Here is a 19266-nt window from a genome sequence, read left to right on the forward strand (position 1 = left end):
TTAAAAATAATGTGGGTCTTTTTTAGTCTTTTACTTTGTCTTGGCACTAATATTATTATTATCCTTACATTATTTAAAGACATTATTAAAAAAACAGAGAATATAAATAATGTCTTTAGATAATGTCTTCATATTATTATTATCCTTACATGACTTATATTTTAAAATAAGATAGAATAAAAATTTAATGTAAATATCAAACATGATAGAACCAAAGAATATTTTTGGTTTCTCGAGATAGATTTATTTTAATTTACTAACATTTATTTATTTTGCAAAAAATAGATAGAACAAAAAAAAAAAAAAAAAAAAAAAAAACGTCTAATAGCATTTTACTCCTAAATATTGGTAGAAACTAAAATCAATTATATTAATTATGAAAAGAAATACTAATCCTATTGTGTATTTTCTTTACAAATAAAAAGTTACTAAACCATTGTTCAATATCTTGTATAAATAGGTCAAAGATATAATTTTAAACCTAGAATATTTTCTAACAAAATATAAAAAAGCTACATAACCATCCACAATCCACCTTCCAAAGAAATAGAAGAGTTATTTTTTATATTTTTTTAAGCAATGTCTTTGCCAAAAGAATCAACATTTCTAAATCAATTTTGTTAAGTCTTGCTATAGTTTTAGTTTTCAAATAATATCAACATCACCTTTTGATACTTTTAAAAAACAGAGAATATATGAAAATTAGTATATTTTTTTAAAGAAATTCTACAATTTCATATCTTTAAACTAAATTAGGGTACTGTTATCAGTAGCATAGACTTAAAATATTGTCAAATTATTACGAGACTCTATATATTTCTTTTGAGTTTGTACCACAACAATTTCTGTTTCTATTGTACCAACCATGGTAATATTTTTGGGAAAAAAGCTATCATACATAATTTGAACAAAAATATTGACTTAATAGTAGATAATAGAAACAGTTTGTCTCAGATGCAAAATTGATGTACGAGCTCCCTCAATGTGAGGCACAATTCAGCTCATGATCAATGCAAAGCCATTCATCAGTAAAACCTGGCGACTCACACACTTGGTAGATCAATACAAAGCAATCCTTTACAACAGTCTCTAGGTCTGAAAAATACCTCATCCTTGTTATATAAACACATTTCTAGAAGGGATAGCAGCTTCCTTAACTACAAAAGCTCACTTCAGACTTGTGGGTCACATTTGTTTTTTTAAAAGTTTGGAAGTTTCAACATAGAAACAACAACAGAACCACTGTAGAATTCACTACATCATTCCTTACATCGTTCAGGAGTGAGACATAGCAGTGAATCAGCATGAATTAGTGGTAATCGAGATTGCACAATTTAGAAAATAATGTGATTGTCAACAACAGTTCAATTGACTATTGCTCTAGCAGAGATGGGCAGTTAGTTTCTGTGCCTAGTACCTTACATGATTGTCAGGGAATGCCTAGATTGATGTCGAGGAAGATTGAAAATACAACCACAATTAGTTATGAGCGGACTTGGCATGGTATGTGATCCGGGGTTGTTCGGCACAAAGAACGACGAGTTCACGGTAACTTTTCTTCACTCAACGTACGCAGCGGGGTTGGGACAAAATTCAACATTTTCTCTAATGGAAGTTTTTCTAAATCACGTACCACAGTGACCACCTCCAGCACATGATCTACTATCACTCCGTCCACGCCAAGAATCTTCTGCTTTTCCACCACTTCTGCTATGTTGCTGGAAATTGACCAGGATAGAAAATATCGTCAGCTTCTAACTTCAGCGATTAGAACTTGGTAGATCTATCTTAACGGTTGCTGAAGAACAAAAGTAGAGCAATTTCTGTTCGGATTTATCTGATTGAGGAATATTAGAAGTGAATTTCAAGTGACCGCAATGTCCCTCTCATTTTCTGATTGAACTTACTTGAGAACACCGTAACTGAAGAGCCAAAGGCCCACTTGTTTGACTAAGGAAACAAGAGTGGGTTCACGCAGGATCGCTCCCACTTCCGTAACTATACCTTGCAAGTTACCTGTAGAAGGATCAAGTTTACAGTTACAATGCTGGATGACTGAAGTGCCTAAGTTCAAGAGCATGCTCTAGTCACCTCAAAAAATATATGAGCACCGAAATCACTAGGTATCGTCGTTCATTAAACAGTGCTGAATGTGTGCAATATAGTAGATCAGAAAAGAGAAGTTGCAGAGGTCAATTTTAATGCAATGTCCACCCACCCTCTTCACAAACTTGAACTGCCGCTTGGATAGAGTTTCTTCGTGGATCATTGAATAAGTTGACTCCTCCATCAGTGAGGAAGAACACCTAAAAATGTACTCAGTTACATCAAAAGTAAGAACATAACGCCTTCAGGCTCCTCAGCACCAACACATGCTCCTAGCATTGAGGGTATATGTGAAAATAGAAGAATTATACGCACTAGAATTGATAGAGGCCGGTAGAACTAACCGGGTAGCTTGACTGCTCCTTCCTTAGCAGATAAACGGCGTCTGGGTTGAAGCTAGAGTAGTAGACTTTTCGCCCTTTCGCATGTTGCTTTACAACCTGCAGAATCACAGCTTCACATCATGGGTGGGAATATACGTGATCTTCGCAAGGGCGGCAACCTTCTAAGGTCACCAAGTTTCCTTTTCATAGGTGACTAGGCATATTAACTTGGGACGTTAAGAACAAAATGACGTATCGGTGTTAAAGGTCGAACTCACTTCCAAAATGGGGTAAAGAACTCGTCGCAACTCATCATCGCTGGTCTTCAAGACGTCATCAAATTTAACTTCGACGTTGAAACCCACATTCTGATCTACTTCTTCAAATACCTCTTGCAGAGTGCACAATGAATCCTCCACGGTTGCTGTCCAGATGCTCACATAGTTATCTTTCGCCTTCCTATACAGGGTCCTCCCATCCTGTCCACAAGTCCGCATTTTGATTGATGGTCTTACTCAATAATTAGTGACACTACAGTTCAAATGCCAAAATGCGTTAAATGCTGAGCTAGCCCAGTGAAGCACTGAAACACCACATTGTTCGTGTCCAATTTCTAAAAGCGATTGGACAATCACAAAACTCTTGGATGACCCTCGAATTCTCGGAAGCTTCTGATACTAATCTAATGGCCAGTGACTAGTTGGGTTCGTAGCAACAGATACCGACCTCGTTGAGCTTGAATGTTGAAGGAGATAAAGTTCATTCCTTACCGTAGATTTGTCTTTCTGAGGTCCGCAAGCAAGAAACTCCTCTAATGAAAGCTCCCCAATCTTCCTCGACACCTGCATTGAACCGCTGCGGCATAAGAAATCGCTAGTCGTTTTGAATGTATAGTGATGAAGGAAGTCACATCTTGACGCATCTCAGTAATCTTTCTATAAACGTCAGTGCTCGACAATGCTTTTTTTCTGCAACACAGGCTCCACGTAGTTGGCAATACCTTATCTTCAAGAATAATGTAGTCATCGTGGAAAATGATGGGATGTCCATCTCTAGTCACCTGATCAAAGCTCCCACATTTTTGTTTCAGCAGTAAAAATTTGAACCGATCGAATCGAACACCGTATTCGCTGTAACGACAGCTTCTCTATTGCCAGAATAGTAGTGGGGGTGAGCTAGGATATATCGTTTAGTCCAGGCAAGCTGGACATCTTGCAGTATGAGACGAAATTTTTTAAGAGATTATGCATGGTTGTGTTGCACTCAGAAACCTGAACATCGAATTCGACAAAACTAGCTCCAAACTTGGAAGCTGTGTTAAAAGAGTTGATAGTGTTTTCCCGAAAGGAGGGTCGTTCGTCAGGAATCTCTCCTTGCAGAAGAGTTCTGTTCTTTCCATTTCCGCGATGGCCAATGACAATCATCCTGCTGTTATGATGTCCTGGGATCATGCCTGTGGAGGCACCATGTAACGTCTCAGAAGATCAAATGAAACTGAATGACTTAAATTGCAAACGGCGAATCTCTAAGTAAGGTTCATCAAAACGCGTAAATAAGTCACAATCTATCGTGAATGAAAACATTTTCAATGACTTGCCATTCAGAAGACACACGACAGAGTCCAAGCTATAAAGCGAAGGGAATGAACAGGGTAACGTACATCCCAACAGCTCTCTCCCACAAGCCAATTAAAGAAAAGCATACAATGTTTTCTTCCTATATGTCACAAAATAGCAATAATTCTACCCCGAAGAGAGTCCTTTGAATGGCGAGATACCTGCAAAGATATCTTTGAAGGAAGAGCTACCATCACTTTTATTCTTCACGAAGGTTGTAGAATCAGAAGTAGATGGAGCAACATGCCCAGAAGCCGATTGTGGCCCTGATGAAATTGTAACCTTCTCTTCCATTGCAACTGCGAAAAGAAGTCATTGGCATCTTCATTATTGCTAACCAAAATTCGGTGTACAGAATGACCACACTACCACCTGAGCCATCTGGGCCAGTCAAATAAAATAATCCCAGAACTCTTTCCAGGAAAATAGATCGCTATGGTTATCACTTTTGGGGCATACAAAGGCTGCGTTCACAAAGCAGTGCAACACAAAATGTCGTAACGCATCTAATCTCATCTGACCTCCTGCAAAGTTAAACGGAAAGAAATGTTTTCATCAGACCCACTCACTGAACTCCTGATCAAGTGTCAACATCCTAAGAAAACAATTGCTATCAGAATGAAATTATTCTGGGATCCTTGAAAAGCCTGGGAAGATATCTTTACCGATTTCAACTAATGGCCGCACCCAAATTCACTGCCTAATCAATCCCCACGATGCCTTAGATCGGTAGCAAGAATAAGTGATGCTAGGCAGCAACAATAACTCTGGCCAAATAGGCATCAAGTCATAGTCATGTACACGAGAGCGAAAGAGAGAACATTCAAAACAATTTCGTACCCCCGATCAAAGTTGCAATCCTTTTTTCAGTGGCAAACTTGTTTCGATCCAAATTCTCTCTCACTACAGTAACTTCACAATCCAGACCAAAACATCAACCCCGGAGGCGTCACAAGACCATTCATCACGATCACACTCAATTTACTCTCAGTTCATAAGAAGCCGCATTACCCTCCCTCAACAGCGGCACATTGGCGGTGACAAGGGGAAGAGACACAAGAGGAGTTTGTTATTGAAGCGCTTCGATGCGAGGCCGTTTTACTAAATTTCATGACTTTCGTGATCCAGAGCGCAGTGCACCATATTGTTACACCGTTCGGACACCAACGGAATCATCCTCAGCACCTTACAGCATATGCGAAGAGATCCCCAAGGGAATATGCCGGTGGAGCCAGCACCAACACGGCACTTTTCCAAGCAGAATGATAAACATGCTTCGGGATGCTGTCCGGAAGGAGGTGAGCAATATCATCGAAAGTAATCGCGTACCCTGTTGCAGGATTCATGTCATCACTGTAACATCCATGCTTCTCCTTCCCAGTCTTTCCCCCTTTCTCCTGGCCCCTCTGATCATGATCTGGTATGCCGCACAGTCCAATATCAGCGCAGCCACTTCCTCGTTCTTGACTTCCCTTACTCGTCAAAGCCCTTGCAATTCTCACGCCTGTCCTTTCCTTTCCTTTCCAACATCTTGATCTCATGACCGAGGATACGCATCTGCTCTCATCGAGGAATAACTCAATTTACACTTGCGAGTTGTGAATGTGTCACGAAAGTGCATCGATACGATTCATCTTTTGCGGTTCGCATCCCCCTCAAATCAGGTGCACCCAACTGAGACCGAATTGTGGCCATGGATCCTAAACCTACAAAAGCAAAATGATTGGCAGTCTAGTTCATCATAAAGGCGAAGCTCTCTGCCATGTCTGTAAGCATGGAACCGAGGTAGATTCTCCCTGACAGAGTCACTTAATGAATAGGTTGCATGAGGTCTATTCACAAAAAAAAACTGGGCAGTTACCGGATACTACCTACTCTGCATGCCTTCCTGCAAAATAATCAGCAAAATCCCATTCCGAGAGACTCTGAGGCCATCGCGGAGCTTCCAGGGAACTCTTCTCACTTTTCCACAGCGATTCGATCCAGCGACTCCTCAATGACCCGAAGAAACCTCCTCCGTTACAAGCTGCCCAAACAGAACACCCGAATGGCCATAACACGAGATTCGCACATTCATCTTCCAGGCGTGATATCGGATGCATTGCTCCACAGTGCTCAAATCAGCCACCCGTCATGAAAATCCATGACGTAGCTCACATTTGGGTCCATCGGCACACTTATCGAAGTACTTAGAAACATCAAAAAACCTTAGAGAAAGCGCAACTCTCTCCCCTTCTTCCCTCCTCATGCCGAAATCAACTCTACACCGACGCCGCCTCCCTTGACTCCCTCCTGTCAAGAGCTCTGCGAAATGACGAATTTTGTGCACACAACAACGTGGATTGTGCTGAGTAGCTGCCAAAAGCGTTTCGTGATTTCACCGCAATCAGAGCAAATCCTCACAAAGTGAAACGGTTGTTGTGTTTACCTCATTCTCCTCTCGCAATGGCTCGAAATACCATTGCGACGTCGCACCGCGTCGTCGTCCTCGTCCCCGAAACCAAACCATGGCTCCATGAAGAAGCACGCAAGCAAGCATTTGATAGTTAATCTAAAATATATTATAACTATCAAGCAAGCTTTATTTTTTTATTTTTATCTCTATCATGCCTTCAATGGATTGATATTTAATCTAAAATATATTATATTTTTAAAATAAAAAACATCATTATCTAATTAATTATATAATTTATCTCTTATAAATTTCTACTTCAATCTCTTGTAGAATTATATATTGGTCTAAATTATTTTTTAAGTGAATTTAGTTCAATTATACTTCATTTTTTCATACCTTTTTATTATCTTGAGATTATATATATATATATATATATATATATAAGTATAGATTAAAATATTTTAAATATTTTAAATTTAATAAAAATATCTTTAACAAATAGGATTTGCTTACATAAAAGAACTTACCAAAGTTCTAAACATCTTGGACTAGTGATGAATTTATCAATTATAAATATAGTCTAATATCAAATTCTATTTTTATGGAGATTTTTCCTAAATCCATGCAAATTTTATTTTTTATTTCTTGATTCTAAAACTTACATAATAAAGATATATTATTACTAATTTATATTTTTAAGCATTAATTATTATTCTATATTATCAAAAGAGTTATATTTCTTTTTTATTTTTTTAATATAAATCAAAAATTGTGTTGGTTAATACAAAAATATAACATCTAATAGCTCTTTATATTTTATAGTGTTTAGATACTAAAAGATTGTTAAATTTTGAAGATGATATTTACCTATTTATAATATGGTTGCATATTGATTTAAGAGATATTCATCATAATTTAGAATTTGAAATTTTCTACTTATTATGTGAAAATGGTTTTCATTAGCCTATAAATTTTACATACATATTTTTTTTATACTTGTGAATTTAGATCTTTTAATTAGAAAATATATTTCAACAAACAATCTTGTACGAATTTGTATAATGGAATTCAATCTTTTAAATTTAAAGGTTTTAAATTCTTTCATAATTAATATTACTACCTCTATAAATAAGATGTAGTTAGATGTGTTAAAAAAATTGTAATATAAAATATTTATATTCCTTTATATCTTATGAAATATTTTATTTTTATATAATAAAATTTTAAAAGTTTTTTTTATTCTCTTTTAATATAATTTTTACTAACATACATATTTACCTAGATTAAAGAAGTAGATAAAAGTACATAGAAGTAAGTAGGTTTGATAATATCTTATAGGGTAGCTACTTATAAGCTTCTTGGATAGAAATTTGACTTTATACATGTTTGTAGGTGATTTTTAGGTTGAAAATTATGTCCATAAATTGGCCACTTCTCACACATGTTAGTGACTTGTGCTACAAGTTGGTCACATGGAACACATATAAGAAACTTATCTTACAAATTAGACACATGTCTTGTAAGTTAGACAAGAGTTGAAGGACTTATAAAACATTGCCACATAACTTCTATTCAGATAGTATATATAGAGATAAGAGTAAAGTCTTTTTTACTCTTGTCAATGTTTTTCTTAGTCTTGCTTTAAGAGCCTTTAGCCTTGTCTTTGGCAATAACCATTACAGTTTAATATAATACTATCTTTAAGTAATTATCTACTCTTTTTAAATGACACATGAGTATATTGATCATTTAATACATTGTGATTAATGTCTTTGACAATAATATTGTTGCTCTTTATTACTAATGAGATTTTAAAATATTTTGTAATATAGATACTATCACAAAAAAATAATTTTAAATTTTCAAAATATAATTGAATTTTTTTTTTTAAGATAATCAACTGAGTTGGTTTAAGTTTTTCTAATTGTAAATTAGTTCTTTGAATCTCTATTTTTATAATAGTTTTAAAAAATAGACTAAATAATATTTAAAAAATATTTATAGAGTATTTACTAAATTTTCTATATATAAAGTCAACTTGTAAAACCAAGGCTTCTTTCTTTAAAAGAATTTTAACTTATGTGTAATATAACTTTAGATTTAGTTAGGTATTAGCTGTTGCTTTATAAAAATATTTTTTAATTTATCTTTTTATTTTATTTATTTTATTTTTAAAATCTAATCTGAATGTATAAAAGATAAAAAGTAAATATATACATATATATATATATATATATATATATATATATATATATATATATATATATATATATAACATATTTTTTATAATTATCTTTCATGTTACAGTAATTTTTATGGATCCTTGATAATTAATATATATATTTTTTTTTAATAAAAATTAGTTAAATTTTTTTGTGTGAATTTTATAATATAATTGATTACCAAAAATTTTAATTTTTTTTAATAAGTATCCTTATTGCATCTCTTTTTTTTAATTAAAATCTATATATTGAATTACCATTTATAAAAATTATTGTTTTTATTCTTTTATATGATACTTGAATCATTTCTAAAAAATGATCATTGAATCTAAATCTCATAATGGTATTAAAGTAAAAAATCTAAAAAACTCTTTTGTAAGCTTTTGGTAACATTTAGTTTACAAGATGTTATAGTTAGTACCATTGCTTGGTCTAATATATGGTCATTTATGTTTTTAATATATTTTTAAAAATTAATCAAGGTGATATATATATATATATATATATATATATATAGATAGATAGATAGATAGATAGATAGATAGATAGATAGATAGATAGATAGATAGATAGATAGATAGATAGATAGATTTAGGACATCTATGAATACTACTTATAAAAAATATATATATTTTTAAAAATATTTTATGTAAAGTTTTAAGCTTGATTAAAAACATATAAATATTTAATCTTCTTTTTCATATTTTCTTGTGCAAAAATATAATTTTTCCTTTAATTATATTGGATGAAAATTTAGTTTTAAATAATTCTTAGTTAACCATGTTTAAATAATTCTTTCTAATTACCTCTCAATATTATTAAATGAACTATACACCAAATCCATCTAGAGTTGGAATTTTTTTTCTTTGCTATGTTTTTAATTACTTATTAACATTCTTTTAAAAGTAAATTTTTGATCAAATAATTTTTATTTATTTAATAAATTTTAAAGTACTAATTCTGGTATGTTTATAATTAATTTTACTAAAATTTGAAAAAAATCAGGCTTTGTATAGTTTTTTTAAAAAAAACTTTACATACATTTTCTAAGTAGACTTGGCTATATGTTTTTTGTTTGTTTGTTTGTTTGTTTTGTTTTTCTTGTTTTTTTTTTTTAAAATATTCCGAATATAAATGATTCAAAATTTCTTTCTTTAATTTCATTAGAAATTTTGTGCTCAAATCTCTCTATGCTTAAATCCTACTTTCAATTAGATTTTACATCCTTATTTCTAATTTTTAAATATTGTAGTTAGTTCATAGAATTTTTAAACAATTTTTAGATTTCTTTATCTTCAAAGTCGTATTAAAGCTTAGAGTAATCTATTTCTATTCTACTTTGAATTTTCATCTCTTTCTTTATTCTTTGATATGTCTGGTCTTTGCAAATTAATTTATAAAATTTAACAAAGTAAAAAACAAATCTTTTCATAATAAACAATGTTCTTGGAATTTATTTGAAACATATTGGTTTTTTCATATGTTTTCTAAAGAGATATTGTAATATAACTCCTAATAAATCATTATCTCTAAGATTTTTTACATTATCTATTAAATTTTTAACATAAAAGAAAATTATGATGAATTCACTTCTATTCCTTGTTCCATCTTGAATTTTTGATATATCCAAGGACTACATTTAATATATAAAATCTTATACCATGCTACAACACAATATTTAGCATATGTGTTTTCTTATTGTAGAGCTTATATTCTCGAAGTATTAAAATGTTATATCTAGGTTATAGACTATTTAGATAGATTTAATAGTTGTAAAATTTTGAAGTGTCATTTAAACTTCTAATATCATTTTTTTTTTAAAATAGTTATATCTAAATAATTGAAAAAATAAAATAAATCTTTAAGTTGTCATTAATTGTCTTTTAGGTGAACTTCATTTCTTTGTCATTTAAAATTTAAGCCAATTATTCTTATTTTTAAATAAAATAGGTAATATTAGTGAAGTCCATTATATCCCATTGCAATGTAGTAAAGTTTCTATTCCACCTCCTAATAGTGAATCATTCAAATCAAACCAAGTGTATGTGAATGTTTCAAAAGTGGTTCCAAGTCTTATTAGTGTTGTCTTATTTTAGATATTGACATCCTCGACTTGCAACCTTTCAAAAGAACCTCTTTGTTATGATTGAATATTATTTTTTCTTATGTTACAATTATTGAATTAGACTTATTGATATCAATTCAACCCTCAAAGAAGTCTAGTTTCAACTAATTTGTGGAAGGCTTTGTTGTTTGTAGTTCATCATACTCTAGATTTAATCCAATAGATATTCATCTATATATATATATATATATATATATACATACATACATACATACATACATACATTAGTAAATTTGGAAAAAATACAATAATACAATAAAAAATATTTTCTATGCAATGACTTTTATTTCTTTATTTTCTTTTACTGATATTATTTATTTTCTCAGTATATATTCTACAAATTTCATTGCTTACATAACGTTTTTGAATTTTCATGTTTTATTTCATTTCAAATATTGTTAATGGATATCTTCAAATTTTAATTGAAAGTGTCCTGATGGTTTGCTCAGAGTTTAAGTGTGCTTAATTTTAATTTTATGTTATTTAAACTAAAATAGTGGTTTTAAATTATTTAAAAAAACACACACACACATTAAATTTATCAATATAAATTAGAATTTTTTGCATTTGAATATCATCAAATATAAAATATGACATTGATGTATATTTATATTGCAATATGTACAATAGTAATGAACATCATTTTTTCAGATACCATCTCTTTATGGTGCTTTAGCTTAGGTTATTTTTTCAATATTATTTTAAAAGCTAAAGATAACTCCAGTTTTTTATTTATTTATGAATACATTAATTCACACTTAAATATAATTAAAAAAAAAAAAAAAAAAAAAAAAACTAAAGAATCATACCAAGTGATATATATATATATATATATATATATTCATACATATTCATGATGTATTTTTGAAGTTATTCTATTTTATATCAATTAAGTTTATATTTTACAGAACAATGTGTGATACCTTAATAAATAAAGCTATCAAACAAGTTGTGGAATTCTGAATGTGTTGGATATTAATAGATTTTTAAAGGCATTCTATTTTACAGAACATTGTGTGAATTCCAATGTTCTGGATATATTAACTCATTGGACCTTTGAGTATAGACAAGGGTCATGGGCAGAACACGCAGTGTGAACACGACCCTGCCATATGCTGACGGGTCCGCCTACGGCGCCGGGAAAATCCTAGTTAGCGCCAGATCACACAATTACAATGATGAGTTGGCACGCAAGGGTCCGATAGCGAGTCACAGCACCGCTAAAGTTAGCCGAGTCATTTCCCGAGTTAGTTACGCTGACGTCACCAGCACCTCACTGCTGGGCCATTTTAGGGCTACTCTAAGAAAATAACAAACGGACAACTTCAGCTTTTTTATGAGGACTAGAGGGGAACGCGATTGAGAACCGGAGGGAACTATAACCGGGAAAGGGGGTATAACCCAGGTAGCGGGAGGGGCTTGTGCCTTCCGTTTCGGCCGTGCCCCGCATCATGTCCCAACGGTCTTCCAGGCGCGCGTCCGCCTCGTCCCCCGATGTCGTCGTCCAGGGGAGCTTTGAATTGTGGTTATGGCTGTGCCTTTGAATTCCTCTTATCACCCGCCAGCATTGTAGCTTTCACCCTGGGCCTCAAACCTCCTCACTGCTCTGTTTGTGTTTGTGTGGTAACTGTCGGCTTGTTTTTGTTGTGGATTGTAGCCGTTTCGTTATTTGCTTTCCTGTTATCTCGTGCCTTCAAAACTTCGTTAGGTGTGATTGGGCGAGTTGAGGAGAGGAGAGGGCTGTGGATTTGTTTAGGATTCGTGAATGGGGGATTGTTCGGGGGTTTAGGATGCAGGTGAATCGAGCGTGAGTTCTTTTCGGTGCTTGTGATGTGATGGTTAGCTGTCTGGATTTCGGTATTCCAGGTTGTGTTGGTGCAACGTCCAGTGCTTTGTTGTCGAGGTAGGGCTGCCTTCGTGGCAAGGAGCTGTACCAGGTTTGCTGAACGGTGCCAGAGAGTGTGAGCGCCCTGTTGCGAAGAGAGTAGTTTTCTGGTCCCCGGTGGCGGGACGAAGCAACAGGGCGATGGGGTGGCTGTGGGCGTGTCTTGGAGGTGGACCTGAATTCCAGCCGAAATTGTGCTCTGACAAGTCTTCCAGAAGCTCGAAATCTCACCGCGTGAGTGCCACCACTCCCTTAATGCCTGGTGCGTTCGAATTTAGTGACGTGAGATATGAAAATTGAGACCAGAAAGTGGCATACTGCGAACGTTGGAATGTGTGGAAGTTGGCAATGAATGTGGAATCTGCGTACCTGAATTTCGTGCAAATCTCTCTTACGATTTCCTTGGTATAAAAAAATTTCGTTTTCGGTAGTTACTATGTGATCAATCTTCTTAGCTATCAGGTGCTCGTCAATTGCAAATAGTATCAGACAACGGAAATCATATCTGCTATCGCAGGTTACTATTAATTTATTCAGGATGTTCCGGGATGGTTAGTAGGGGCTCGAGGATTGAGGGATCTTCTTGATTTCTGTTCTGTAGTTATGATCAGCTTGGAGGGCTCAAAGAGAACTGGATTGATGAACACGCTACTCGGAAGTAGAAAAGGAGCTTCTCCCGTCTGTTAAAGATCTATTTCATTCATTTAAATGAGAAGGAAACCATAGACCAGCGGACAAGATCGAGTACTGTGATTTTCTAGTGAGGGTCTGAAAATAAGAAAAAATATTAGTTTTCTACCTGTCTGGCCTTGCTTAAGAAAATTTTCGTTCTCAGCAGCGAAATGTAACGCGCTGCTCTATGCCCTATGTCATTTAGTAAACTTCAACAGGGGATTGTGAACTTTTCCTATTGCATTTTCACTCGTCCTGTAAAACGGAAGATCACTCGAAGCGCCTCAGGTATACTGCTTGTTCTGAGAATTGCCGCATTTGTGCAGGCGAGAATTACTAACCAGCCGCACAACCTCAGACTTCATCCGCTGCCTGCTCAACTTCCCAGACATGGTTTGGCTTCTCCTTCTTGCTGCCCTTTTGTGCTCTTCGTTGATTGAGGTCTCCCCAAATCCAAGGAGTTTCGTCATTAATGTACACATCTGAGTTTTACGTCATGGGTCCCCTTGTTCTTGGGTCCAGGGTATGGGGATTACGAGCACCCCCATTTGCAGGTAGCGTCACGTACGGGTAGGTGCGGTGATCCTGAAAACATGGAGCAATTTAAAATACCTATCACCTCCGTGAACACTTGTATCAGCATTAACACTCTCAAGAAGGCTTCTGAGAGAAGCTTAGAATCAAGCTTCAGAAAGGAATTCGGAATTGCGAGGCGCTCGGACGTGGATGAATTGAAGGAAGAGCTTGCTGAACTTCGACGGAGACTTGCTATTGAGGAGGCTGAAGCCAAGAAACTTAGGGAGGAGGTAAATCCTAAGCACACGTTATGCATGGACAACATTGCTGCTGTCTGATTGTAGTAGCGGTATCGTACCTTCAACAGGAAGCTGTCATGTGAAGTCTCGGTCCCCCAACCCTTCCTACCTCTACGAGAGAGAGAATTAATTTGATTCTCGTATGGGAAGTTTATCTTAAATAACTGTCTTTGTACATGTGAATTTCGTGCTTCACCAACCACAGCACCTGAACCTGACCAGTATATTACCTCTAACGCAGCCTACCATGTCTCTATAACGAAACCGGGACGCTTGTGTGATGCAGGTAAGCCATTTGCGGTCGTGTGGTGTGTTGCAAAAATCAGAGGGTGCTCCAGATGAACGAACTGATCAGAAAGTCCATGGCAAAGATAGTCGTTATGCACTAGACTATGCTGATGAAGATGAGAAGCCATATCCAAGTGACCTGGCGCCCACGAAACAGCTACGGAAATGTTTCTCTGGACCTATGCTCTTTGACGTACAGTCGAATATTTCCAAAGACGGGTAGGAATCATCCTCTCAGAGTAGTATACTGTGACCAAATCTTGTTGCTTGTAACTAGCATTCGACGGGAACTGACCGAGGGATAGGGTTGTCTATGTAACGTTACATGTTGTCAACACTGCATTGTGAATTTTTTTTTCGTCAACTGGCCCTTCAATGCGTAGCTTCTTATCTATGCAGTTTGGAGTCTGGTGCCATGGTACTGCATTCTTCCCAAGCTCGCATATCTTCCCATCGAGTAGGACTTTCTCCGAAACCACTTCCCTTCTCTCAGGGATCACAGAACATTCAGTCTGAAGTAACACACCAGATTAATCGCCAGGCGGAAGAGGAAGTTTCTGGAGCGAGGTCCATCTCGAAGTCATCAAAAGTAAGCCTTGCGAGTAACCTACAGCAGTATCCGAGTAGGAAAGTTACGGCTTGGACGAGTTTGGACGCTTCTGCAGATCAGGTCAGATTTCATGGGAGTTCTTGTTCTGGTTGCTTAGCACAGTTCAGGAACAACGATATGTGTCTCTTAAGTACTTTGTCCTACTGAGCTCTCTTGAGACTATCTTTAAATACTGCCTTATTATCTATGATTTCAGGACCATTGCGAAGGAAAGGCTAGAGATTTAGTGATATTAGATTCCATGGACATGCATTGGATTGAGGTTGCAAATGCACCTTGCTCAAGCGGCTTCTCCACTAATGTTAAAGGTGACGTTAACGATCCTAGAGATTGTGCCGAATCTCCTCGAAGATCATTGCGAGCTGCGTCGACCGGGATGGAAAATTCGATAAGAAATTCTCAAAAGTCTGGAGGTAAGCGGCGCCAAAAATCTCGCTCTGGGCTCGACTTCCAACCTTTCGAGAAGCGATCCAAAGATTTGACGCTAGCCCTTAGAAATCAACCCCCAGCACCAACCTCTGACCAAGTGGAGGTGCAACTCGCCCAAGCTCTTGCCGCATTCAAGGAGCAGAGGCGAGAGTTGGAAGCCAAGCACCAATCATTTAGCCGAGGTTCAATGTCTTCATCCATGGCAACGTCAAAGGGTGCCGTACCTTCTAATGCAGGCCCCATGGTCGGCTTTTTCCGCAGTACACGGAGGAAACCACACGCTCTCAGAAACCGTGGGTTTCACCATAGGTCCCTCTCACCCGTAGAGGAGGCCCAGTCCATTGAAGAGATTGCCTGGAGTAGGCAGAGTACCAGCAGCAAGAAGGAATCTGAGTCTGCTTCCAAACCAGACGACTCAGCAGGCGCGGAAGTCATCGGGTCCAGTAGATTCTGTAACTCTGTGGACAAGAGTAACCGGGACCTGCAGCGCAGATTAACTATTGAGGATATCCCCGTAGCAGAACCCTCATCAGTTCCGCCACATGCCACAGAACAAAGTAATACATTAGATGATAGACCCGTCGCTATCGCGGAGCATATTGCCATGGTGCCAATCCAGTGCGCGTCGCCTTCCCTCTCACCGCGGAAAAGGCCAGCATCAGCCGCGCTAGATGCGTTGGTTACGGTGACGGGGACAGCAAAGACTGGAGCCGAGGGTAGGTACAACGTGGAAGACAGTGCGGATGGACTCCAACCTGAAGCAGACTGGATCCACCGAGCTTGTGACTGGGATGAAGAAGATGACGATGGTACCGAGCACATCAAACCCGTTGAATGTGCCTCGCCATCTTTCTCGCCTCGGAGAAGGACTTCGAGAGGTCCCGTCTCGCAGTCAATTATCTTGGATCCTAAAGACTCCTCGCCCCGAGTGCCTTCTTCAACCGAGTTCCTAGAAGCAAGCTTCTTAAAGGCTAACTCACCAAGTGTTACCTTCAAGTCGCCTAGCCAGGAAAGGCTCGTTAAGACCCCGAGTCCCTTGAAACAGTACAGCCCTAGTCCCTTGAAGCAGTGTTCCCCTAGCCCCCTTAAGCAGTGCTCCAGTAGTACTATGAATGAATGTACCCCGAGCCCGCAAAAGCACAACAATGAACGAAGCTGGTATTGTGACGCAATAGAAGCTATTCAAAGCATCAATGACATACGAAGCTTCAAGGAGCGGCGCTTACTCACTGAGTCGGTTTCTTTGGGGAGTTCTCCCGTCTCGAAGGAGAAGACTCAGCGCCAAGCTGACTGTCCACGCCCTCCTCATGCTTTTTCAGCGGAGAAAAAAGCCCTGAGACGAGCTTTTTCGTGGTTCGCCTCTGAGCATGACGAGCGCGTGAAAACGATCGGAACGCTGGAGAGGCCACCGCAGATTGGAAGCGTAGGAACTGAGAAGGGGAACGACATTGGAGGCACTACATCGAGGTTGCCTCATGATGTGCGAAACAGAGACACTTTGCAGAGGGTTGAGACATGCGGTAGGCAACAAACAGACCCAGGCATCAAAAGAGGTGAATGTTTCCTCTGCACTACGTACTTCCTATCTCTTGATTTGTTCAGACGTCCAGTTTGATTATATATGGGGATGTTTCGCTCCTTGCATGTGCAAGACTGTATTTGGTTCCCAATATCTGCACACATCAATGTCGCTAACATCAGAATTTGGGGTGTCCTAGGTGGTGTGTTGCATATCAGGAGATTCTCAGACTCAGACAGTGGTGGCTCGGGGTCGGCTACGTTCTCCATAGACCTGACTCAAGGTGATAGCTCCAGTCAGAATGAGGGCGAATGTGGCGCAGGTGATGTTAGGGGGAGCATCAACACAGGTGCTTCGTTCTTGCGAGAGAGAGTAGATAAGGAGAATGTAGCAGCCAGGGTTGGCCTGGTTCCTAGCAAGAATAGTATCTTGCGAACTTCAGATCAATCGCTATCATCAAGTGACTCAACTAACAAGTATCCAAGGTGTTCGCAAGACAATGCGACAATATGTGAGAGCAGACCTATTCTAGGGTCGGTGCCATTCAACCACTGGGACAAAACTCCGACAGGTCCGCGTACTGAGGTAAACTAGTAACCCACTTGAGAGGGCTAGGATGTTAATGAATTGAAGTTTAATGCAACATCCTGCATTGCAGGAAAGAGATAGTAGCTAATGGTTGATCTGAACTATTCGAGATGCTATGTGCTAACGAAGGAGGTTATTTCGGGTGCACAACAGGAATCAAGAGTTGAATGGCAAGCAGCGGCTAAACCCTCATATAGGTACTACTGAATGACGGTGTGGTCCACATAGCATACTAGAGAAATAATTTGGGACTGCCACGTTTTGGATCAGTATTATAGATCCAGGTCCCTTCAAATCACGCTCCAGGTGAAATCCTTCTTCACTGTGTCGCCTGAGGCTGGGAATGTGCAGCTCCATGAGATAAACGCAGACATTGGTATGTCAGTCTGATGCGGATAGTAAGAAGTACATGCCCCTTAGCAGGAGAAATGTGAATGTTTTCCTAGATTAATGTACATAATTCTCTGGTTGTACTTACCTGAATTGGCAAAACAAAAGTTTTATCATCAAGGACCAACCTTGTTAATATACAATTACTACTTGAGAGGCATATTTATCAGGTTAAGTGTCAAAGATTCAGGTGATTCGGGCTTCTGCCCTAGTTGACCTTGTCATTTTCCACATGCGATTGCAATGAGATAGTACATACAAAGAGAGTAATGTACAGAGTGTACCAAGTGCCATGGTTATCAATAAACTAAGTTACCTGAAGATGATATGAAATTGATATTTTGAATGTGGAAAGCTTGGTGATGTTATATGGTGTGAGCTCTTTGGGGCTATTTCGTTGTCTAAAATAAAGGTGTGAAAATCTAAGTTACTCAGTCCGTCGTTCTACACAAGGAACCGGCAACATTGTAATTTGTTCAAGTTCACGATTAATGACAACTACTGACTGTTGTATTCTAGTAACGACTACCTGCACTCGCTTGGCTAAAAATGATTTGAATCATCAATTAACTACTCGAATGTTGGATTATAATTTATTGCATATATGATCCGTTCGAATGTCAATTACAACGTTCGTTGAAACTTCCTTATGTAACAATGCAAGCAAAAAGTTAGCACTGATTATTACAACTACCACTCATTGACAGGCTAGTAAGGCGAAGGACATTGATCTGTAAACTCGTCATTAGCACACTGAAACTAGTACAAAACAATTTGGCTTTCTGTTATAGTGGGATAATTAAATAATAACCTAAATGTTATTATAAAATTTGAGTTGTTAACATGATAATATTAATAATAATAATAATAATAATAAATGCCAATTGCTACATACGAAACCAATCCAAGGCAAGGAAATTCTTGGTCGCAACCAAAACTTTACTCAAAGTGATGTAAAAAAACAAAATGAATTAATGAATTAAATAGCTAAAAAGGTAGCATTAGACAGAAATTAAAAGGAACTAAGTGTAATTTATACTGCTCAAGAAAGTTATAACAAGCATTAAACCATTATTAAACAGAATAAAAAAATTCTGATATAAATACTCGTGTTCAGATAATAAAAAGCAATAAATTTGCAATCACATGTCGAAAATAAAATGAGATAGAAATATATTTAAAATATAATGGTTGTAAATATATTTCTACTTATATGTAAATATTATGTAAATATTAATTATTTAATTTTAATAGTAATAATTGTCATAATATTTATTTTCTAA

The 19266-nt window shown here is 36.8% G+C and overlaps 2 protein-coding genes and 1 long non-coding RNA gene across 6 annotated transcripts; 1 reads left to right on the forward strand and 2 right to left on the reverse strand.

The window, feature by feature from the left end:
• Positions 1-1142: 1142 nt before the first annotated feature.
• LOC112290323 (glycerophosphodiester phosphodiesterase GDPD1, chloroplastic) lies at positions 1143-6331 on the reverse strand. 3 transcript variants are annotated; one of them, XM_090255169.1, is made up of 10 exons: positions 5375-6331; positions 4207-4344; positions 3701-3882; positions 3430-3576; positions 3200-3271; positions 2708-2908; positions 2451-2546; positions 2219-2306; positions 1908-2016; positions 1143-1718 (listed from the first exon to the last, which is right to left on the reverse strand). In XM_090255169.1, exons 2-10 carry the CDS (start codon positions 4337-4339, stop codon positions 1544-1546), a joined length of 1203 nt encoding a protein of 400 aa, XP_090111295.1. In that variant the 5' UTR covers positions 4340-4344; positions 5375-6331; the 3' UTR covers positions 1143-1543. The 3 variants fall into 3 exon arrangements, with proteins under 3 accessions (XP_090111295.1, XP_073394157.1, XP_073394153.1); XM_073538056.2 differs by lacking the exon at positions 5375-6331 and adding an exon at positions 4886-5027; XM_073538052.2 differs by lacking the exon at positions 5375-6331 and adding an exon at positions 4711-4851.
• On the reverse strand, positions 5519-6147 carry LOC149987898 (uncharacterized). Its single transcript, XR_016505957.1, has 2 exons — positions 5921-6147; positions 5519-5751 (listed from the first exon to the last, which is right to left on the reverse strand). It is a non-coding gene; the product is annotated as an uncharacterized LOC149987898 (long non-coding RNA).
• Positions 6332-12341: 6010 nt separating the features above from the next.
• LOC112290717 (uncharacterized) lies at positions 12342-18304 on the forward strand. 2 transcript variants are annotated; one of them, XM_090255170.1, is made up of 8 exons: positions 12342-12906; positions 13671-13737; positions 13867-14150; positions 14446-14666; positions 14847-15117; positions 15254-17039; positions 17205-17590; positions 17747-18304. In XM_090255170.1, the coding sequence occupies exons 1-8, from the start codon at positions 12814-12816 to the stop codon at positions 17798-17800; spliced, it is 3162 nt and encodes a 1053-aa protein (XP_090111296.1). In that variant the 5' UTR covers positions 12342-12813; the 3' UTR covers positions 17801-18304. The 2 variants fall into 2 exon arrangements, with proteins under 2 accessions (XP_090111296.1, XP_090111297.1); XM_090255171.1 differs by having other exon boundaries at positions 12793-12934.
• The last annotated feature ends 962 nt before the right edge of the window (positions 18305-19266 follow it).

Source organism: Physcomitrium patens, chromosome 13 (genome assembly GCF_059467195.1).
Source record: "Physcomitrium patens ecotype Gransden chromosome 13, ASM5946719v1, whole genome shotgun sequence".
In the NCBI taxonomy this organism is placed as follows: domain Eukaryota; kingdom Viridiplantae; phylum Streptophyta; class Bryopsida; order Funariales; family Funariaceae; genus Physcomitrium; species Physcomitrium patens.

Coding starts and splice junctions, on each gene's coding strand:
- LOC112290323 (XM_090255169.1), bottom strand. CDS start 4,339: ATGGAAGAGAAGGTTACAATTTCATCAGGGCCACAATCGGCTTCTGGG. Junction 3,577..3,700: donor TTGTCGAATTCGATGTTCAG/GTTTCTGAGTGC, acceptor TTCTGGCAATAG/AGAAGCTGTCGTTACAGCGA. Junction 2,307..2,450: donor AGGAGCAGTCAAGCTACCCG/GTTAGTTCTACC, acceptor GTACATTTTTAG/GTGTTCTTCCTCACTGATGG.
- LOC112290717 (XM_090255170.1), top strand. CDS start 12,814: ATGGGGTGGCTGTGGGCGTGTCTTGGAGGTGGACCTGAATTCCAGCCG. Junction 12,907..13,670: donor GAAGCTCGAAATCTCACCGC/GTGAGTGCCACC, acceptor GCATTTGTGCAG/GCGAGAATTACTAACCAGCC. Junction 14,151..14,445: donor CCAAGAAACTTAGGGAGGAG/GTAAATCCTAAG, acceptor TGTGTGATGCAG/GTAAGCCATTTGCGGTCGTG.